Source organism: Esox lucius, chromosome 5, assembly GCF_011004845.1.
Source record: "Esox lucius isolate fEsoLuc1 chromosome 5, fEsoLuc1.pri, whole genome shotgun sequence".
Classification (NCBI taxonomy): domain Eukaryota; kingdom Metazoa; phylum Chordata; class Actinopteri; order Esociformes; family Esocidae; genus Esox; species Esox lucius.
The window spans coordinates 6,979,889-7,003,490 of NC_047573.1; the positions used below are offsets into that span (position 1 = coordinate 6,979,889).

Here is a 23,602-nt window from a genome sequence, read left to right on the forward strand (position 1 = left end):
GTTTGGAAAGGTACAGTATGTCTTTGTTTTTACATGAGGTTAAGAAGGACAGGTGACAATGTCATGTTGAACATTCCTGTTCACTGAACACTAATCTACTTTTCTGTTGTCATACATCTCTGTTGTCATAGTGTCAAAGGAGAGTGACTGAAGAATACTCACTTCATGAATACAATGAAGGCACAACTTCTGTTATAATAGAACTGTATTCTAAAAGAACAAAAGATCAGAATGCATGGTGGAAAGAGCCTGTGACTGATCATAATGGAGACTACACTGGAAATGATTGTCCACAGAAAGAAAACAAAGCTAGGATTCTGTGAGGCTGATGAAAGCTTGATGGCAGTATGAACACTGAAAGCGTATATCTACGTTAAAGTTTCACGGTGACATATTCATTTAATTTTTGCCTGTCCCCAATAAGCCCAAATTGAAGCATGTGAAATATTACAGTCATGAAATGTAATCAAAGACATTTTAACAATGCATGGGAGTACTAACTGAAACCTACAGAGTCTAAATATGGGGAAGGCCAAAGAGAGTAGCTTTTCTTTAAGTTAGAAGGTGACACAGTGGAGGTAATTTGACACCAATCCTGTTGTAGGACACAGAGGACACCACTCAGGGGGCCACACACACACACACACACACACACACACACATTTGCTCTGTTGTTGAGGTTTGAGGGCATCAGGTTGGCTAATGACCATTGTATTGACCACCTCCACAGTGCTTTGGCATAAAAGACTGTTGACCATTTTCTAATAGAAAACGCTGTAATGTCTATAGAAAGTAACATTTTCTATAGATCAGAAAATTTCAGTATCCAAAGCCTTTTACTCCAGAGAGGCTTCCATCCAGCCACTCCACCACCATATAGGCCATAATGATGGAGCACATAAATATCAATTATATATATACAAAATTAATCAAATATATTTTATAAAGCCCTTTTTACATCAGCAGTGGTCACAAACCGCTTTTACAGATAGCCAGCCTGAAACCCCAAAGAGGAAGCAACAAATGGATTAACTAGGAAAAAAAAAAACCCTAGTAGGTAAGAACTTAGGAAGAAACCTAGAGAAGATACGTATTGATATATAAACTGTAAATGTGTGCATCCTTATGCTTCTTTTGACAGACAGGGGTGGTAGAGGAGTTTTTTGCTGAAAGAGCCCAAACTCCAAGGCAATACTCTAACAGGACATGCTAAATGGTGCTAGCGGCTTAGACCCCTGGAGAAGCCTAGGACACCTGGGATTACAGTTTAAGTGAAAGACCACACTGAAAAAAATCTGAAAATAGTGTTTGAATATAAATCAATAACTGCATGGAGAACAAAGTAATTTTGGTGTGTTCGCTCCATGTTGCACCTGTTCTGAGGCTGAATGAATAGCACACCATCTACTGTTACAGTTTTTCCACACAACTCACAATAGCATTCTACAACAATGAGGTCAACCCATTATTCTCCGGGCACCATTATGTCAACTGACCCGAAAGAGTCTACACATTATTGCATGGGTGCAACCATAGCAGTTTGCTGTACACCGCCCCCACAGATTTGAGCAAGGACATTTATTTTCGAATAGGACGTTTTTTCCCACGGGTAGCTTTTTCATAGCACCATACAATTTTGTGGACATACTATATTACTGATAAATAAAGCAATTGTGCACTCAAGAGCATGCAAAATAACTTTCTTGTAGGTACGATGTCTTTGGTAGGAGGTACGAGGTGTGTTTAGCACCACCTTGAGTGTAGGCCTGTAATTGCTTTTCTACAACCAATTCAATTAAGTCGATTATTTTGATGAATGGATCATAGGTCACATAATTAAGGTAAGAGAAAACACAAATAAGAGGAGACAAAGGGTTGTTCAATTTCATGAATTAGGTAATGGCTATAAAATATACCCATCTTTGCTGTGAATATACCCATCTGGAGCATGAATGTCTTTTCCTGAAAAAGGCCACACATTGAAAAGGATGGTTGAAAGAATAAAAACTCTCCAAGGATCACATTTGAAAAAATTGCAATAGTTGGTTAGAAGGTTAGATTTCTAGATCTGTCTTGTATGTATTTTTTATAGCTTTACCAGGGGGTTGAATAGCTCTAGAGGGCACTGTACAAAGTGGAATATAATATTAAAAACAAGATATCTAGTGTCCCCCGGGAATGACGCCAACAGCGATCCCCTTCTCTGTTGTTTTCAGTGGATGATGTTTGGAACGGAAGCTGCAACACGCTAGCCTCTTCTGGGAGTAATTTATTAATAACATCAATGAATCCCTAAATGCTGAACCCCCAAATCGATTGACTGCATTTGAATTTAAAAAGTTTTACAGTTTCTCGTTCCATGATCGATAAGACCCCTTTAATTTAATTATTTTCGCAAAACAATAATATGCTTTCACATAAAATACCAACAATAAACAAAACTCTCTACAAAAGACATAAAACACAATAAATCAAAATTAAGACATTTGGTCACAGCTGATTCATGCCTGATGAAGGTTTGACCGAAACGTTGCAGTCTTTGAATAAATTATAACACTTGTAAGCATTATCAGTGTGCAAGACTATTTTCCATTTCACAGCTGATTTAACCAACTCACTTGCAGGTAAGCAGGTTTGCACATATACCCAACGTCTTTGCACGTATACCCAACGTCTTTGCACATATACCCAACCTCTTTGCACATATACCCAACCTCTTTGCACATATACCCAACCTCTTTGCACATATACCCAACCTGTTTGCACATATACCCAACGTCTTTGCACATATACCCAACCTCTTTGCACATATACCCAACCTGTTTGCACATATACCCAACGTCTTTGCACGTATACCCAATGTCTTTGCACATATACCCAACCTCTTTGCACATATACCCAACCTCTTTGCACATATACCCAACGTCTTTGCACGTATACCCAATGTCTTTGCACATATACCCAACCTCTTTGCACATATAATTGTTCAATATCCAGTTATTTATTCATGCGTGAAGAAGTCATCTTTGAGTTTGTAATAGTAATAATGGACCGAGTAAATTTCTCAGATGCTTGCTAGTTCAGTAGCTCAAAGTGGAACACAAAAAACTATAGATTTGGATTAAATTCTTGCCACCGTTAATGGCCCTGCTGTCAATTACCTCTAATGACAATCGTGTCACTGTACTTAACCATGTTCTTGCACATGGCTTGACAATTAGGGAAGCTGAGCGAAGAGTGCAGCCAAACCTAAACCATTACAATGTTGCCTAAATTGTCTAGACTTTCAGAAGTGAAAATAAGTTGCTTATTCTAAACTAATCTGACAATTGAGCTGAACCCCCCAGTTTTTCGGTGGTCTGAGTCTGTCTGCAAGACCTCACGCAGGACAGTAAGAGAAAATGTTATGAACTTGAAACTTGTATTCATACTCAAGAAAATACACGTTTTCGTTTGTTTGTAGGCTGGAGAGACCCCAGTTGATAGTGTTAGTTTAGTCTTGATTTCTCAGGCCCAAGAATTACCCATTGTGTACAGATTTCCATTTAGTGAAATCCAGTCACAAAGAAAAAGTCATAACAATGACAATTCCTAAGGTACAAACCATCAGAAAATATATCCTGAGGAGTGGATGAAAATCGTTGACCCAGGTCAGGTACAGAACGCTGAGGTTGAATAATCATTCATGTTTATCACTATAACCATATACCTGTCTAAAAACACTTGTCCCTCTTGGCCTACATTTCTAATTAATTAGAGTACATCTCCCCCAAAATGAACAGTTATGTTACGTGTGTATTTTCTGTACACTTCAGAATGATCTCTAGACATATTTTACAGTCTATAATATAATACAAAGTAAATAATTCATGGGGTAATTCTGGAACACAATGGCTTTGGATTCATTCATACTTCATTATAACAGTGTTTAAAATGACACACTAGTGTGGAATGGGCATTCAGTGGATTCTTCAGTGGAGTGTATTTTATGCTCTTGTGTGACTTCTTAGGGGAAGGTTTTGTTTATATTCCAGATAACAGAGTTTTCAAGTATGTTTCATTTTGTGTGAGAAGCACTCCAGTCATGTGATCAATTAAAATGTCCTACTAATTGAAGTCCCATCTTGCACAAAATCATTGGTAAAGACAAAATAATAGTGACAATTGATTCTTGCTTATTAAAATAAAGATAGCAGGTACCTTTCTCCTAACAGACCTGCTTCACACCTGAACTTCAAATTAAACCAAGATAAAATCTTACAAAAATGCCACAAAAATAAAAGAACGAGTATTAGTAAACAGCTGGATTCTCGGGTCCTTAAAACCAGGGATCAAGTGCGTAATCTTGGTGTTCTGATAGACTCAGACCTCACATTTAACAGTCATATCAATGCAGTCACCAAAACAGCATTCTATCATCTAAAACATATAGCCAGAATCAAAGGCTTTGTGTCCCAAAAAGACCAAGAGAAGCTCATTCATGCTTTTATCTCTAGTAGGGTTGACTACTGTAATGGCCTTTTAACTGGACTCCCGAAAAAACTGTAAAACAAGTGCTGCTCATTCAGAATGCTGCTGCTAGAATGTTAACCAGGATCAAGAGAACAGAGCACATCACTCTGGTTCTTAAAACTTTGCATTGGCTTCCAGTCAGTTACAGAATAGATTTCAAAGTGGTGCTTTTGGTTTATGAATCTCTGAATGGTTTAGGACCCGAATACATTTCTGATATGTTTGCCGAATATAAACCGAGCAGGGCTCTTAGATCCATGAACACAGGTCAGCTAGTAGAGCCCAGGGTCCAAACTAAACATGGAAAAGATGGGTTTAACACTCATGCTGTACAAAACTACCAGAAGATCTTACACGTGCCCCAAACATAGCAATTTTAAATCCAAGATAAAAACACTTCTCTTTTCACGTGCCTACGACTGAGCACTTAAACTTAACCACACTGTTTAGCCTTATAGCTTCCTATGTTATTATCAAATGTTTTGAGTATTTGTTTTTAGGTTATTGTACTTTCATATATTTTTCTTTGTAAAGCACATTGAATTGCTTCGATGTATGAATTGTGCTAAATAAATAAACTTGCTTGCTTCACTATCATTGAGATGGGGGGTCGATTTGACTAAGACAAGTAAAGGTCGTGTTTAGACAGGGTGAGATCACATTTTAAGTCTATTTTTGGTCATGTGACCTGTTACATACTTTTAAGGAAAATGACTCAAAAAAAAAAAATTATACAGTTTTATTTTCAGTGAGGCACCTTTGGCCCACAAAATGCTCAGTTTGATCATACATTTGAAATAAGACGGTCATCGACAGTCAAGAACAGTCATTATTCTAGTAGAATCAGTTCATGCCGTGACATGATTACATAGGCCAAGAGACAACACTTGAACAGGCTTAGATTTTCCTCTCACTCATAAAGTGCATACATGATAAATGTTTACATTTTCAGAGTAGTATTTTGCTAAATAACATAAACTCCCATTAACTAATCCCAAAAACAAAACAAACACACAAAATTATCCAAAAGTACATTACTTAACTATTTATTGCTGAGATGCTCCCATGGTGATGTTCTCTTATAGTCCTTTTTTTGGTGTCATACACAATGGCACATTGTATCAGGCTACTGTGAATTTTATAATTAATTAATATATAACAACATATCAAACCTTGATGGTCTCTCTCGAATGACCAACTACAGTGTATTTGAATAATAATAATATCCTGACACCTTGTGGCTGTAAGTAGAACTGCAGGGAAGTCGGAGAACATTTAGGGCCGGTTCTGTAGACACAGATAAAGCCTAGTCTCAGACAAAAAAAAAAAAAAACAAGATCAATGGAGTTCTCTATTGAACTAGATTTTCTGTCCTAGACTAGAGCCTGGGGTCCGGGGATCCCTGGTTGAAGACCACTAAGAACATACAGCAGAAACATACTGCACAGAAGTTCAGTGCACACTCATGCGTGCGCACTAACAAACACGAACAGTGTGAATTCTGCGTTACGGACAAACATTTCGATTTTAATATGCCCCAAATATAAATACAGACCATTTCCAGTGCTTAAAGAACACATTCCTTGGAAAGTGTCCACACATTCCGAGCCTATAAGGAGGAGGTCAAGCACCTGGCGGCATGGTGCGATGACAACAACCTGGCCGTCAATGCAAAGAAAACCAAGGGGCATTGTGGGTTACAGGAAGTCTAAAGGCTGCAGTCACAACCCACTTCTCATCGATGACACTGAGGTGGAGCGTGTGTCCAGCTTCAAATTCCTGGGTGTCCACATCTCCGAGAACCTCTCCTGGTCCATCAACACCTCAGCCCTGGTCAAAAAGGCATAACAGCGCCTGTAAAGGCTGAAGAAAGCCTGTCTGTCCTCCAAGATCCTTGTGAAATTTTACCGCTGCACAATCGAAGAGCATTCTGACAGACTGCGCCACAGTGTGGTTTTGCGGTTGCTCCAGAGCCGACCGGAAGGCCCTGCAACGGGTGGTGGAAACCACCCAGCACATCACCGGTGCCCAGCTTCCTGCCATCGTAGACCTCCAGCGCAAGCGGTGTCTGCGCAGGGCGCTGGGATCATCAGGGACCCTTCACATCCCGGCCACAAACTGTTTGCCCTCCTACCATCAGGCAGGCAGCACAGGTCTCTTCGGTCCCGCACCAGCAGGCTCAGGAACAGTTTCTTCCCATCTACTGTAACCCTGCTGAACTCTGTGACCCAGAGAACATTGACCCATCACGAACCATACCCCCCCACACCTCCCAGGGACCTTGTTGCACTACTCCATTTGTACTACTCTGATACTGCCTAGCAAAGTCTGATAATGAAAGTTTTCAGTTGTTTCATATACGCGGGGACCTCATTGCTGCTATCTCTGCATCCTGGTTGCACATACCTTACTCCTTCAATTTGACACGATTGCACATCTAGAATGCCATTAGAATTGCCATTTGTACCCATACAACTGTTATCCCACTTGTAACATACACTATACCTAATACTTGTAAATTTCCTACCCTCCTCTATTTGCCTTAATTGCACATTTAGTATTTCCATTTGTACTGCATTTGCCTTCATTGCACATCTATACATTCCACTTGTAATATACATATACGTAATACTTGTCAATACATTTTCTGCCCTCTTCTACAGTATTTGCGCTTCGGGTTAGATGCTAACTGCATTTCGTTGTACTGTACTGTCGCGGTTCAATGACAATAAAGTTGAATTCAATCTTATCTAATTTGTTGTAGTTCTCTTATTCATTGTATGAAGAAATGTTGTCATTTTCTCAAATAGATCCAACATTACCCTTGTGCTGTACGTAGGTAATTAAGAAATGTTATATCTAAGCAAAAACAAAAAAGTATGACCACTTACAAAAGATTGCCGACTGTGTTTGATTTAAAGTAGAAGCATCGTGAAGTACTATAAACTCATTTGGACAGTTGCAATGTTGAATTAACTTGATAGGATATAGCCTACTTATAGCCAATGTCTTAACATCTGACCTATTCGGTCCTGGTAAAACATTTGTTTTTGAGAGCCAACAAGTAATGCATGCACGAGCCTGTACATATACATCTTAGGACTCAATGCAAAACAAACTTATGGCAAGTATTATAAAGCATTATTATAACCGCCTCTTCTAACTTCATGCTGCAACCAACCTCCACCCATCAACAGTCACGCATTGTCATGCCACTAGGACAGAGAACGCATGAACTGTACGGCTTGCCGTAGCACTCCTCAATGACTGCTAGAAAGATGGCGACAGCACACACTCGGGCGAGCCCTAACTCTGCAGGCGGATAAAAATACTTCACAGAAAGACGCCTTTTCACCCACCTCTTGCAAAAACCAAATCGTGCAAACAGCTATTCGACTCCAATGGGCATGGATGGACCCATGCACCACTAGAACCGAGGATTCCTCGACCTGCTATGGAGCCTCCGGATAATAGCGAACCTAGCAGGTAGGCAACTAATCAGTGCGATTTCGTGAAAAGAAACTACACAGCCGGGGTTTTGCCTGCTGCCACATTGTGAGCTGAACGTGAGAACCCTAGAGAAGCAATTGGCGCGCTTGCGCGTTTATAGGAAAATCACCTACTGTCAGAAAGTGGTCCGCTGCAGTTGCAATTTTTTTTTACAGCGTTGACTTCAAGTTGCAAAGTTTTGATGTCGGAAATATCAATTAAGTTTAGTTCTGCATACATAGTGTTCTTGTTTGTGGTGCAGATCTTAGATTGTGGACCTTTTTGGATGAATGGAGAAAATGCCTGCTGTTTGAAAGAGGTATCTAACTCATTATTTGTTTTTCCCATTTGATTTGCAACATCTAAAGGCAACTAGCTGGCTAGCTTCTTGGTAGGCTAGCGAGTTAGCTATGCTGCTAACGTTACTTTAGCGTTGAGTTTATTGTTCACAGTTTTATCCAAGTTACAAATGACCTCATCCTTGCATAGTTTTTTAAATCAGTTTTCGCCCGAATGTTGGTAACACATTTTTCATGTATGCACGAACTCCTTCCTTAGAACTGTTTTTGAAACATGAATTGACATGTTGCAAAACGTTTCTTGGATGTTTAGGTAGCCTGCTGAACTTTATCCAGTTGGCTAGCCAACCAGGCAGTTAGCTAGCTATGATGAATATCATAATTAGTTAGCTAACTTTGCTGGTAACCGGGATTTTATGAGCAATTGTTGCACTTGCAGCAATGCAAAACACGTGAAAAACACGGCTCGAATTAGAATTCAGTGTCTGGACTGGTAAACTCTCTTGTTTACGACTTCTTGGACGGGACAGGATTGATCGGAAACAAATTGTGCTGGTTTAGCATTCCTAGAAATCAAAACTGTTCTCGGAAGGAAAAGCACGTAGCTAGAAATGCGCTTCCGTCACAGACACATTATTTCATCTCTACCATCGTGTGCAAGTCGCAACACCTTTTTGTGTGGAAAACAGATTGCTGTGTTAGAACTGTTATATTTGAATTGGATCTCTAGGGTTTTGATTGCAATTTAATAATATGCTAAATTACAAGACAGGCATTTCTTGCATGCTGTTGTGTGTTGGATGATAAGCATGTAAACAGTGCATACCCCGAAAAAACAGTCCCTGGATTTAGATTACCTGACCATGAGACTGGTAGCAGTTCGAGGATGCCTGCTCTTTGTTCAGGAGCTCAAATGTAAAAAATAATTCTGCTGTTTCGGTTCCACTTGTTAGACAGGGACTGAATATTGGTGTATATGCTCTGGATTTCAATGTAAAACGTGTGTAAACTGTTGCTGACACTGTGTATTACATTGTCATTAAGGTTGTAGGCGTCTAGACTGACGGCTGTCGCAATACAAGTGATGTTATTTTATTACCGAGCACTTCAGAGTTATTTTTTTTTTGTATTGCCAGTGGAATGCATGCATGTACAAGGTTCTCGTTCTTTGTACGTCTCTTTCGACCCCACACGACGTCATCGCGCTTGTTTGCCCCTGACACGCGGCGACAGATTCTCTGGAATCCAATGTTATGTCTCCCTGAACCACCTCCCACCCGTTTCCTCCCTGAAAGCACGCAACAGTGCCTGGCCTAGCATGCATGGTGCTGGGGGACTGCAATTGAAATGGACAACGTTTGATGTTCAGAGTGCAAACGCTTTCTAGTGTGGTTCTTGATTAGGGTGTCCGGTCAACTTCATCGTTTAGATCTTATCCCTGTCTGTATTCTCAATCTTGCTGTCTGGCGCTTAAACATGGAGGTGGCTTGAATATCCAGTCATTGTTGTTGTTCTTTGTAAGACTAAACATTAAGTATTTAATGTTTTAAGCAAACTTATTGTAAATCTCCTAGGATGCTTCGATGATTACCCTAACCCAATGTTTTCTCACTTTCATCTCCACTGATCATTAATTACATTTCTGTTATAAATCAATTTGTTACAGAGTGCTTATACAATACCTGGAAATGAAACTTTAAAAGAACAAGCAGTTCGGTAGGAGCACCGTTTTTTATGAACTCATTCGAAATGCAGAAACCTATACAGGGACCTGGACCTAGTGGTGTTTTCCAGACCCCCTCTGGCTGTGCTGTATGGATGTAGTAGACCCTGGCATTTTGAAGGCCAAATCGTTTGTAAAGATACTATGATCAGATGTCTGGTGGTTCACTCCATTGCTGTGATGTTCCAGCTGAACATGGCATTAAGATGACTTGCTACAGAGTTGGCAGGATGGCACCAGCAGCCTGCCTCTAAGGAAAGTGTCAGATTGTCTGCCCAAATAATTTATTACAGTGTTCATCTCAAATGGCACCCCGCTTACTTATGTAGCGCACTTCTGAGCCGGTTAGAGTTGTGGACTGTTTAGGGTTAGGATGCCGTTTGGAACTTACTCCAGGTTACGCAGCCACAGCATACCAGGGAACCTGACTTTGCTCTCTTCTAGGAAGTGGTTTTTTGATCTGCAAGCTCAGTTTTGCCCTTGTAGGCTGTTCCCCAAATGGCACACTACTCCCCTTGTGGTGGATTAGAATGAGGGGGGGGGTATTTTTGCCTAAGCATGCTGTGCCGGGCAAGGTATTTAAGGGAGGGGCCCTTCTTCGGATCCTCAGCATAGCCCCTGGCCTCTTGTGTATAATTGTGCTTCCGTTTTTTTTTTTCTTCAGAAAAGCAGGGGCAACCTCAAAAGCTGGAACTGGGATTGAACTGGGGTTGAATGGGAACAGTGATGTCATGCTTTTGATGGTAAGCGGTCAAACCCAAAGCTGCACTCGGGCCCCATGAAGTCGATGGCTGTGTCTCAAATGGCTCCCTATTCCTCATGGGCTCTGGTCAGAAGTAGTGCACTTGACAGGGGATGTGCTGCCGTTTGGGACTGAACCACTTTCCCGGCATGTTGTACGACTGAGGGTGAGAGACCGACAACAAGGCATATGATTGTGCAACCCAGTTAAGGTCACCCCTGTCCCTGATTGTGCAAAACAAGATCGTTTGGGAGAACAGTTAAAAATGCATGCACTTCACTCAGTAATGTTAATTGCTGCCGCCAACCATTGCAGGGAAGGACAGCACAGAGACCTTTTGTCTGTGCCGAGTTGGTTCTCGGCCTCAGCCAGTGGCGTTCAGGCATTCTCAAGCATTCCAGGGATTTCAGGATGTGGTGTAGTGTTGCACGGAGAAGGGGATATTCGTCTAATGGCCCAGAGCGCAAGGAGCCTGTGACTGGAACACTAATGCAACGCACTCCTTTGGAACCCTCCTCTCCCGGAACCCCCCCCCCCCAGCATTCCCTGCCTGGAGGCCACAGCCTATCAGTGCCACTGTCCTGGCTTCATCGGGTCTGTTTGGGCTGCGTCGATTGCCGTGAACACAGTTTTGTTTACATAACGTTAACTTAATATGTAAATAAACATTTTCGTTCATGCTGGACACGAGAAACCCTCGGGGTGCCGTAAGGCGCCAAACGTATGTGTGCGGTGCTTTGGCCAGACCCCTCACCTGGAAGATGTATGAACTCACCGACAGAGTTGTTTAACTGGTAACTAACACGACACTCCTTTGAACAAGTGCTGTTGCTGGTGATAGTAGAATGGTTTTGCTGGCAGTATGTTTTCAGCTGCCATCTGGTGATTAAATGTATGTATTTTCTTTCCTCTTTATGGAGTTGGAACGACTTGTGGAGTCTGACTTCCTTTCTCTCCAGTACACATTGAGCGAGATGTCAACATTACACCTCCCTGGCTGCGGGGAGTGTCTGTAGAAAAGTGGCCCCGGCGTTACCCCGTAAGATGAGATGACATGCGACGGTCAACATTTCCAACCATGTAGACTATGAAAATAATAATATAAATGATGTCTCTGACCCAAATCAGGGTAAAAGACCACAGAGCTCTGAGGCTAGAACTCCTTTTACCTACGGCTGTCTTAATCACTTTCAAATACTCTTGTCCCCATCTCTCCCCCTCTCTCTCTCTCTCTCTCTCCCTCTTTCTCTCTCTCTCTCTCTCTCTCTCTGCTTCTCTTTCTCTCACCCCACCCTTTCTATCCCGCTTTCCTGTCCGCTCTTATTACACACTCTCTCTCCGATAAACACCGGCCACACCTGCCCTGCGCCTGCTGTGCCGCGCCACACTGTGATTCCGACAGGAAGTGGCATATGGTCATTACTCTGGAATCACCGTTACGTGACTGTTTGCGTTCCGCCCTGGCACGGGCTGGGAGGGACATCTGGGCAGGCGGGCGTATTGTCGTGTTGTCTGTCTCGTCATCCCCCAGCCTGCTGGTCAGATTTCGATTAGTCGCGTGGGCCGCTGGGACCGTGAATGTGTCCCCGGCAGGCATATAAACGTCCGCAATCTGCTCAACTGTGTGTCGTCGTGTGCGGTTTGTTGTGCACCTGTAACCTCTGCGCGTGCGTGTGTGCGCTTTGTGTCGTGGGGGGTCATCTGTACCTGTCCTGGTGGCGTAGGTCGTACGTTGCCTCTGTCCTGTCAGACAGGCGTGGTCAGATTTGTCCTGTTCCCTTCTGCGTCGTTTTCCTCCCCGGCTCTGCAGCAGACACTCTGCTGGTCATTTGCTGGGCCTTTGCGTTGCGGGGAACAGTGCTGAGAAGCCTGAAGACACCAGGCCAGATGCTGTTGCACGCAACCCAGTAATTGTTTAGTGCAACTGAGCCACAGAGCCCACTACCGCAACAGAGCGCACCACAGCGGGTGTGTCAGAAATCTGGGAGCCATTTAAGTTCACTGCAGAGTGCAAATGGTATCGCTGAAGGTGTAGTTTGGTCCCGAGTGTGTCCCGACGTTAATAGGTGTTGGGTTTGGATTGCAACGGTGTCCGCAATTCATTCCCCCTGTTGCCAAACTCCACGTGCGAGTAATCACTGAGACCGGGTCTGCCCCGCCCTGCCGCTCTGCTCTTGATGGTCACGTCTCCGCGAAGCGACGCCCAGTTCACTCTGCAAACGGATCAGATCGAATGGATCTGTGCATTACAGTTAAAGGGTTAATGAGGCGCAACGATGTGCATTGTTAAAAATAATGGGCAAATGTATGACAAATGTTGACAGTCTCCCGCCTTTCATAGTTCTAGTAAGTTGGCAAGTAACAGGAAATTTGTTGAAGTAGTCTGTTTAGACTCTGTCGACTTCAAAACCCAAACTGCAATGTAGTGTCTAAACTTGCTGGCTGGTAAAATGTTTACCTCAGAAGCTAGGTAGCAAAAAAAAAGTATTGACACAATAATACCAACAAAGTCAGCCTGTCAGGTAGATATGTTGTTATAACCGTGTTTCTCTAGGAGTGAAGTACTCCTTCAAATTCCTTATCGTCTTTGGCTGGCTGCCAAACCAGGGCCAAGTGTTGTGTTTGTAAATTTAGTATAACGCAAACATAAGCCATCTTAATTAGTACTGTGCTGGATCCTATAACACTGTGATGTAACCAGCTAAATACATAGTTAACGTTACACGTTAGGTAAAAGCTAATGCGAGAGAAAGATTTGCAATGCTTTTGCTGTCTTTGCTTAACTTGACGGAGCAATATCAGCTACCTAGACAAGCTAACCATCAGCAGCTGTAGAAGCAATGCTGTTTAGCTGTTATCAGCTTAGCCAAACAATGCAGGCTTAAGCCTTCACACGGAACTAAATTACCTGCCTTACGACTGTGAGTCAATCTGTAGGGGATTTAAAAACTTAGCCACTGTCCTCTACTGCCACTGTTTGTTGTGATTCGTTTTGGAAAGACACACCCGAAGACACACCCACAGGAAACCACGACTTGAAATTTCAGTCAGGGCGTCTTGCATTTCTTAATGAGCAAGATTGAGAGTTTGCATCATTTTAAAATGAGTTAGTTCAGTTTCTATTTAATGTTTGCATTGCATGCAAAAGCAAATCATATCATTGCCCTTCTTTACACTCTGTCCGGACATCGTACGCTATCGTGGTCATGGATCTCATCTGAAAACACTGAAAGAGACCTGCCACAATCTATTCATAGTTGCGTGTGGCCTCACATCATTTACACATGTAATTGTGTAAATCGTCACATCTTCATCATGGCTTTATATACGTTAATACCTACTGCACTGAAAGGTGAGCTACGTTCACATGCCTTCTTGTAATAGTGACTTGACAGTCCAAAAAATATTGACTCATATTGCTGAGGACTAGTTGACCAATCCCCCCCCCCCAACCCCCCCCCCCCCCCCCCACTGGCTAAATCCTTGCCCTCCTCCCTTGTTGTCCCCCTCCTCGCTAAACAACCATTCTGTCCCGTTCAGTCGCTAAGATCAATAGACATTATGAGCAGGGCTGCATCGGAAATGGCCCCCTATCCCCCATATGTTGTCCTACTTCTGACCCGGCACCGTGGGGAGAAGTGCGCCAGCCTCCTAGAGGAAGGGGGCCGTTTAGGATACGACCAGAGTGTGCCCCCCCCCCCCCTCCGGCCAGCTGTGTCCAGGCTATTCAGCTGCATGGGCCTCTGGGGCCACGTGTTACCCCGCACAATGAAGCCCTCCTGCCTGATTCAATAGTGTGTGTTGCTGGGGGGGGGGGGGGGTCAAAGGTCGCTAAAGCAAACCCAAGCTGCAGTGCCTGGATGGGTAGAGCGCTGGAGTTTTTATATGCATGCGAGCACACGCACTCACGCACACCTCCTGCCAGTGGTGGCTCTACAGGCTGAGCGTTGCCCAAAGCTGTGACATTCCAGCAGCCTTTTATTACTGGCCAACGACTTCCAGACACCATCTGCTCTGCTGCAGTGACTCAGCCGGGGTCAAATGGGGGCTCCTTCAGAGGTCGTGCCTGAATGCCTCCCTTTATGCACGCACGCGTTCGCAGAGACTCCTGGTTGTCACTCATACTTCCTGGGGCTGGGGGATTAAGCTCTGCGCTTCCTGTGAAAGTAGCCCTGCTGTCAGTGGCAAACCTCCGTAGGTTGGCTGTGGCTGCACCAGCGAGCAGGAGAGTGCCGGAGGGGGTGTGGCTTCTTGGCGTACGCCCCCCCCGTCAGAGCAGAGGCGCTTGTCTCGTGGCAACCAAACAAACAAGCGATGATGTCAGCCGTTTGTCGTCAGTCATTCCTGAGGGTTGAAGTCATCCCACTCTGGACTCTGCCTAGCACTGCTGCGCCTTATTTTAACACACGCGCACCTCCGTGACCTCGGTCAGCCCAATCAAACACGCAGGCACTGTGACAGGGTTTCACAACCCTCTCCTCCGGGACCACTTGAAACCGAGCGTTAAACCCAGATAGGGCTCTACGAAGACTGCTCCTGCGTATCACACTTTGTTTTCTATAGAAACAGAAAGACAGTGTATATCATTCTGCGGGGTAAAGTAGAAGCCTATTTGCGTTTGACTTTTGAGTTATCAAGGGGTTCTTGGGATAAGACTTTATCTGCCGGAAAGCGCGTTGTTTTTGCATCATTGCTGATGCAAGTAATGGAAGCCTGCATCACAAACAAATAAAGCAAACAGACACACACACGCAGACAGTTGCCTTTTCTCTACTGATTTCTATTTAATTTCATAAAGCTTTCAGTCCTTTTTGCTAATTCTCTACAAAGGTCAGTGCATGTTATGAATGTTCTAAATAAGCACAAAGTCTGTCGAGGCTACATCATTTGACAATGTTGCGAAATTGTTGCAATGGTCGGCTATATCCATTTTGTTTTCAGTCATTTTACTTCAGAGATTGGTTAAAACATTTCCTCTCATGTCCCTGCAACAGGCACGGGAGCAATACGTTTAGGAAAAATTAAATTCCAGTGTCTAATCACAATACATACAAAGGCAGTAGCCAGTTTAGTAGATAAGCCTTCAGAACGGCCAGGGTTCTACAGGACCAGGGTTCTCCAAGGAGTCGGGAACATGCCGACCTGAGGACATCATTGGATGGGTGCTGTACATTAATCATTGAAGATGTTCCTTTGGGTCAATATCTGCACGCTGCACAGACCATAGACGATGTGTTTTCACTGACAAACCTCCCTGTCCTGCAGGAAGTATCATTCCTAAAGAGAGATGAGACTGATCAGCAGCTAGGGGTTGCTGTTCTGCCCTTGAGCAAGCAGGATAATGTCATCTTTAATTTAGTCCTTTTTAACATAGAGGCCAAATTAGTATCGAGGGACTTGACGTGTACAAAACCCCCTTATCTGTCCTGACGTTGTGTCTGACAGCCGCGAAACGACTCCGCCCACGTCTGTCTGCTTCATATAGCAAGCCGTGGCCACAGGCTCCGCTGGCTGCAGGAGTGCCATGTTCCTCCTAATGGCGCTGTGTCTAATTATCTGACCGCTGAGTGTGTATTTGTGAGAGTCACACATGGGTTTTACCGGCTATGTGTCGTGATTGCCCCCCCCCCCCCCCCCCCCCCCCCCCCCCGGAATTTCCCAGCCCTACTGACGTCCGCTGGCGCTTGTTTTGAAGGGAACACTGTGCTATTCGATGACTACGTTCGGAGGGGGTGATACCTGAGAAGCGTCCGCGAGGACCCGTTTCGCCACTCGTTGAGCAGAACGCCGTGTCCGCAGAGATCCGTCCTACTACCCAGATCCAAGCCCTGACATGTCATTCAATGACTGATGTCCTTTCTTATCCGCTCAAATATTTGATTCTAAATTCCACGGACGCGCATCACTGCTATGGCACGCGGCGCGATCTACATTCTCACCCCTCTTATTCAACCCGTGAAAAGCGCACACGTTAGACATACCCAAGGTGCATCTGGACCGAATAACACACACACACAGAAAGCTCTGGCATGTAGGAAACTCAAGGGCTTTGGAGCAGGGTTCCTCTCCCTCGTCTGGAAGTCATGTCTTGCTCCCTGAGGGACAGAGTGAAGTGTGCGTGCGTGCGTGCGTGCGCACGTGCGTGCGACAGAAGGGTTCCTGGTGGAGAGTGACAGATGGGCAATAGGGGCCCGGGCTTTCCATTCAGCCCTGTGTGGGCGCGTGCTCACCCCCTCTTCATGTGGCCCTTCCAGAGAAAAGGCTTTGGCCGGTGTTCCTTGGATTAGTGAAAGGGATCCTTCCCAATCCCCTGCAGCACCTTGTCAAACGCCACCCAGTGACGCGCATGCCGACGGGGGGGGACGGGGGGCGGGGACGGGGGATCTACCGCAGACGGAGAGATGCACTGCTGTTCGTGTGCACCCCCAGCCCCCGCCACCATTGTAGCCTGCTATTGTTGTTTATTTCTTGGGGTCAACTTCCCATTAAACGTCCCGTCTGTAATCCCATTAAAATACCCTGGAAAAGCGTAAGTGGGCCCGAAACTGTGTCAGTGTAATCTGAACCCCCCCCCTCCCCTTGCATTTGTCTGTGCTGTTGTTCTTTTCTCTTTTGTTTCTCACCCAAAAGGTTGGAAGTGTTCCGGGCCCACAGCCGGTTTATGTTCACTGTGCGCTAATGAAGCTCATAATGATGCTTCGTTCTTTCTACAGTCAGTCAGTATGACCTTAATCAGCTCCACAGTGGCGCAGACTAAACACATTTTACTTGGGGAGGGTGCCTATAATTCTAGATAGGCTACCAGTCTAATCTTTTGGTTTGTTTTAGGTGGAAAAATCTCCCAAGAAATACCCTGCCAGATCCGCACTCAGCCTTTTGGAAATAATTTGAGATTCTATTTGGATTTTTATCTTCCTCACTTTACCCGGGAAGTCATGTTAACATGTTCATAGAAATAAATCAAAGCCTAGGATACATCATATGAAGGAAACACAACATGCTGTTAAAACCGCATGAGAGTTTAAAAGAGCTGGCTTTAAAATGGGATGTGTTCAGCTGCCCTCTAATGTGCAATTTGAAATTAACAATCAGAAATAAAATATAAATGTTTAGGTACTTCTGCTAGAAATTAAAAGCATTTTATAAAACCAATGCATTATTATTTTTTTTTACCTCAATGCAATTAATAATACTAATAAATATAATTAACATGTACGGTTTTGAATTTAAGAATTTGGTGATTGCTTTCTAGGCTCCCAAGCAGCAGAATCTTCAGGACTGTTACTTTTCCACACACCAATGGGTTCGTGTTAACCTTTCAACCTTTGACCTGGTGTCATATGGCAGACCACCCCTGGCAGATGGACATTAGGGTCCCTTTGTCCTTTACTCTGATACGTGCCCCCGTTTCACCTCAACCTGTCAGTTGTTTCAGAGCATAGGATTGTAACTCTTTATGGTCCTCACTTATGTTACATTTCACCATCGGTTGAATCCATTTACAGAAGTGTGGTTGAAGGGTGGATACTTGGTTTATTTCCTCCGCTGGCACAAATACTTTGAAATGTCTGTTTATTGAACAATATTCTTTACTATGTATTGTTATAAATGATATTCAGACCGCAGAATAATTGGTAGCATCTACCTTGGCGACAGCAGATGTGGATCCTGAATGGAATAACCCGAGCTACATTTGATGACATTGACCTGAGAATGGTGACGCACGAAGCCTCTGCCTCTCTGTCTGTGCTCCTGTTCGACAAGCCGAAGAAATGGTCTCCTGACAGTCTAATGCAATGGTGCTCTATTACCAGGAAACATGGTGCCGTTCGTATCCCTGCGTGGTGCAATAATAAGGAAATGCGCTGAAACATCGACGTCATCCCATTGACCTTGGTGAAGCTCTGGCTAGGGATCTGAACACTCAACCCATCTTAGCCCCAGAGGTCTGTGTCTGTCTGGCCTTTCTGAAGAAGAAGGGGGGGGGGGAATAAGTATCCAAGATGAAACATGCTGTTTTACTTAGTGCATGTTTTACTACCCCCATGAGTTACTGCCCCCCATGCGTCACGTCGTACCCAGACAGCGGTCCTGTTGATGCGCAGCAGCACTGCGGCCGTGGGAGGTTGCAGCCAGCCAGGCTCCAGGGATCCCAGTCGCACCACTCCTGGTCCGGCCCGCGTGCGCGGGGGAGGCAGTCTGGCGTCGCCCCCGCGGTGGAGCCGGGGCGCCAGCCCAGCCCAAGTGCATGCGGCGCTCTCCCCGAGTGCACGGAGTGACTCGCTGAACAGGAGGAGTAGCCGGCCAAGCATATACGTTACAGTGCATCCAGTTCCCATCAGACGCGCAGCAAAATGATGGAACGCTTTTGTCTGTCGGGACCTCCCGGGTCGGTAGTTGTTTATTTACTGCCTGTGTTAAATTGCTGAGTATATTGTTGTCTACGCCTATACGATCAGGACTATGACAAAACATTTAAGCTTGTTTTTTTTTTTTTACATTTTACTTTTATCTTTTCAACAGGTCAAAGGCTTAAAATGGGCTAAAATGAAAAATCTAGTTATTTATTTACTAGATTTATTTACACAGTTGTCATCTTTCATTTGTTGCTTCTCCGACGCCCACGCCCCCTCCATTTTTCGACCTGATGTTTTCTGTTGCCGTGGTCCCCCGCTAAACACAACCCCCCCCCCCCCCCCCAGGCAGGCCAATCCCTGGGAAGATGGTTCGGAGCAGCAGAGCTGTGAGGTGGAAGAGTTGTGGGACGAGCCCAGTGAGGAAGAGGAAGCCCTTTACAGCACGTCTCCCCCCTTCACCCCCCGGCAGATGAAACGCATGTCAGGCAAACACCAGAGGAACAGCCAGGGCAGGTCGTCTGGACGCTCGCCCGCTGGACGCTCGCCTAACAAGGGTGAGTTGGAGGGGAGGGTGGGGGGCAGTAGTCAGAGAACAGAGGACCGCGGTGTAGAAGAGTAAATGCGCCAAGCTACAGGAGTATCAATTTAAGGAGTATAGGTTGTGTTATTGTTGGGTAAAGGTTACTTGAGGGGTATAGGTTGTGTTATTGTTGGGTAAAGGTTACTTGAGGGGTATAGGTGGTGTTATTGTTGGGTAAAGGTTACTTGAGGGGTATAGGTGGTGTTATTGTTGGGTATAGGTTTCTTGAGGGGTATAGGTTGTGTTATTGTTGGGTAAAGGTTACTTGAGGGGTATAGGTTGTGTTATTGTTGGGTATAGGTTTCTTGAGGGGTATAGGTTGTGTTATTGCATCGCTTAGCCTAAGTAATGCTTTCTGTCTCCTCAGACAAACAGCAGCCCCCCTCCAGCCCATCCCAGTCTCAGAGAGAGAAGGACCCCACCCGGCCCCGGGACCCCTACCTTCACCCCCCAGAGGCCGATGAGCAGAACTTCAAGCCGGGAAAGAAACAAGCCGACTTCTCCGAGGTCCAAATAACCGTAAACAAGCAGGTCAACAAACCGACTGAGGAGCAACAGCACAGCCACAAGCAGGACAAGAAGCAACGCAGCACGCAGCGCTCCACCGAGAGGGACCACAAGAAGACTTTCGAAGGCTCCTTCATGCTGGACCCTCTCTCCAAAACCTCCAGCCCCTTCACCAGGGGCTCGGCTCTCAACATGGACCCCAGGAAACCCTACCTTTCACTGGGCTGCGGCAGCGGCAAGCTCCCGGTCACCATGCCCCACCCCATGGCCCACCGCACCCACCGGCAGACCTCCAGGACGGACTGCCCGGCGGATCGCCTCAAGTTCTTTGAGACGCTGAGACTGTTGCTGAAGCTGACCTCCATGTCGTCCAAGAAGAAGGAGAAGGAGCAGCGAGGCCTGGAGGTCTCTCCCTTCATGGGCCAGAATAATGAGGTATGGAGGGATGTGGGGTGGGGGGGGGGGGGGGCAATAGAGGGAGGGACACGATGAGGGAATACAGTAATGGCATGGCATGCATGGCTCCTGACATGAACGCCAGCAGCATCTTATATGCGTTTCCCCATTCTTTAGTTCGTTCAGGTGGTGTGGCTGGAACTACAGGCATGGCACGCCAGGCGCTCCGTTGGCGACCAGGACCTGTTCCTGTTCACGGCTCGTCAGGCCATCCCAGACATCATCAACGAAGTGCTCCACTTCAAGGTGGACTATCGTGTCCTGAGCTCCTGCGCCATGGACCCGGGACAACCGGGCCCCGGAGTGGGTGCAGGAGGACCGGGTCAGGGTGGACACGAGGCGTCCCCAGCTCAGGGAGCCCAGAGGACCCTCGTGTTCACAGAGCCAGACTGTGGAGGGCCGGGCCAGGGGCCCAGTCAGAGAACTCCACCCCAGGCATCGGAGACTATTTCCAGGCAGGAGGGGGAATCTCGTTGGCCCGCCTCCAGCGCTCCGGAGACAAACCAGACAGTTTCGGTGGACCCCTGGGGGTTCAGCGCCTGCCACTCTTCGGCGGTGAACGCGGCGGCGCCCCTGGGCTCTGGGGCGGCCTGTCGAGAGCATCTCCAGCGGCAGAGGCTGGCCTTTGAGCAGGTGAAACGGGTGATGGAGCTGTTGGAGTCAGTGGAGGCCCTGTACCCGTCCCTGAACACCCTCCAGAAGGACTATGAGAAGTACGCGGCCCGGGACTTCCAGGGTCGAGTGCAGGCCCTCTGTCTCTGGCTGAACATCACACAGGTACAGGAAGGGATGGAGGTGCACCTCTACTGGAGGCACATTTTAAAGTTACAACAGGAGCGCGACAGAAGGGAATGTCCAGTGGGAATGTTCGCTCAACAAAACAATGAAACGGGTGTTTCCCTTTCCCCCAATCTTCTGATTGGTCATAGTTATGCTATGCCATTATTGTGGGTTTGACCAATGCTGTGAGTTGTTTGTTATAGAACGGTCCACTAAACTGCTTTTTCTTCTTTCTTTTTTAAAAATTTGGTCATCACTTAGGATCTGAACCAGAAACTCCGTGTCATGGCCACTGTCCTCGGCCTCCGGGACCTCTCCCGGATCGGCTGGCCCGTCTTCGAGATCCCCTCGCCGCGCTGCTCCCGCGGCAACGAGGACGACGACGACGAGACCGAGGAAGATGAGGAGAACGACTCCACCACGACCTATACCGCCGGCGACAGCGACGCAGAGGACAGGGACGTGGTGGGTGGAACGAGCGAGCCCCGAGGGGTAGGAACGCCGGGTGAGGCGGGAGATGGAGAGCTCTCCCCCTTAACGCCGAAATTCGCCCGGTTGTTATCCGCGGACGAATTCCTCCCGGCAGCTGGCTCGGGGACAGCAGAAGTCGTGGCGGGCGGGACGGACACAGGGGAGATGAGTTGCCCCACGGCCATCTACCGACCTTTTGTAGACAAGGCCCTGAAACAGATGGGACTGAGGAAGCTGATCCTGAGACTGCACAAGCTGATGGACCCCTCCCTCCAGAGGTCGCGGGCTGCCCTGCTCAGCCACTTGCCGGCCAATGAGGTAAGAGAGGCTGAGGGCTTTTTGTGGAGAACCCGATCACTATTGAGCATCCAGTCCGGCGTCTTAGAGCCGGCACCGGATATCAACTCGATGAGAAATGCAGAGACGGAGTGCGCACTGCAAGACCTGCTCCTCTGTGGTTTATTTGAACGCCGACATTTCCGGGCCAAGTTGTGACCCTAGCGGTTGGAAGGTTGTTAACGAATGAACAGCTAGCGTGCATGGGTTGAAGTGCGGTTAGTTCTGTCCCTCGTTACGTTTTTTTGTATATCATACCTGGCACATGCTTGACACTGAACATTCGTATTTAATCAGTTTGCATCTAATCATATTTGTTCTGGATTTCACACCCTAATTGTAAACGGTCAAAGCCGTGCGTTTTGAGGACTGCTTGTGGTGACTTCTGGAGGGGAGCCGTGTAACGGGTTCCGTCTGTTCGTTAGTTGGGGTGAGCATTCACATGTGTGTAGCAGATGGTTTAGGTTCTGGCCCTGCTGTGCATGTTTTGAGAACTTGGTTAAATTATTTGTCTTGCTGTTGAGATCCAGCCACCGGAGGAAATTACGTTGATTGGCACACAAGCACAGGCGTGGTAAATCTGTCGGCATGTGTGCTTGCATGTTTGTATATGGAAAATGAACTTCCTGCTGCGTGGGGCTATGGTCAGCACAATTCTGAACAACTCCGGAAGATGGAAACGCATGCCCTTATGAAAATGAGATCAATGGTTTGACTAATACTATGGAAAACCAGCAGAAGTGAGTGACAACATGTTTACTGATGCCTTGTTTAACATTTAAGTCTTTTAAAACGGGCAACAGATTATTTTTCACTTTGCCCACTCAATTTGTACCAGTGAACTTTTGGCTACGAGCCCAGCACATTAATAACCACCAGTCTGCTGCCTCAGTGTGCAACTTGAAAAGCACAATTTTACGTTTGATTGAAACTAGGCATTTTCCATTATCATGAATCCTTAAAAGGATTTTCATTTACACTTAATGTGGATTGGAAGTACGGGATGTTCTTTTTTTATTTCTTTGCTTTATTTAACCTTCATTTATAATATATTTGCATAGCAAGTATGAATGCCAATCAAGGTTATATTATTTTGTACAGAGTCACAAATGTACCTCATTTATACATAAATACAGTTCCATTGACTTTCAAAATGGATGGTGCTGGATGATGATGAGGGTTGTGACGATTGGAAATGGCAACGGTTGCCATTAAAGCCATTTGAATAGTATACCGTTATGTATTTCCATTGTGTTCTTCTTACCTAACTCTATTAGCTACCCAGTGTTACTAGCTCACTCGCTGGTGTTAGTGCTACTGCTATCTAGTTTTGAACCAGACCTGACCAAA

At 45.7% G+C, this 23,602-nt stretch overlaps 1 protein-coding gene across 5 annotated transcripts in view; it reads left to right on the top strand.

Annotated features, from left to right (window-relative positions):
• Window positions 1–7,694: 7,694 nt before the first annotated feature.
• map3k4 (mitogen-activated protein kinase kinase kinase 4) overlaps window positions 7,695–23,602 on the top strand; it is a 33,815-nt gene continuing 17,907 nt past the window's right edge. The window contains exons 1-5 of one of the 5 annotated variants that reach the window (XM_013133912.3): window positions 7,695–7,998; window positions 19,468–19,676; window positions 20,070–20,644; window positions 20,783–21,442; window positions 21,707–22,234. In XM_013133912.3, coding sequence (XP_012989366.2) covers window positions 7,967–7,998; window positions 19,468–19,676; window positions 20,070–20,644; window positions 20,783–21,442; window positions 21,707–22,234 — 2,004 coding nt within the window. In that variant the 5' untranslated portion in view covers window positions 7,695–7,966. Of the gene's footprint in view, window positions 7,999–8,132; window positions 8,321–10,917; window positions 11,560–18,009; window positions 19,155–19,467; window positions 19,677–20,069; window positions 20,645–20,782; window positions 21,443–21,706; window positions 22,235–23,602 lie in introns of those variants that run through there. The other 4 variants (XM_013133914.3, XM_020046600.2, XM_020046598.2 and 1 more) reach the window with 4 other exon arrangements.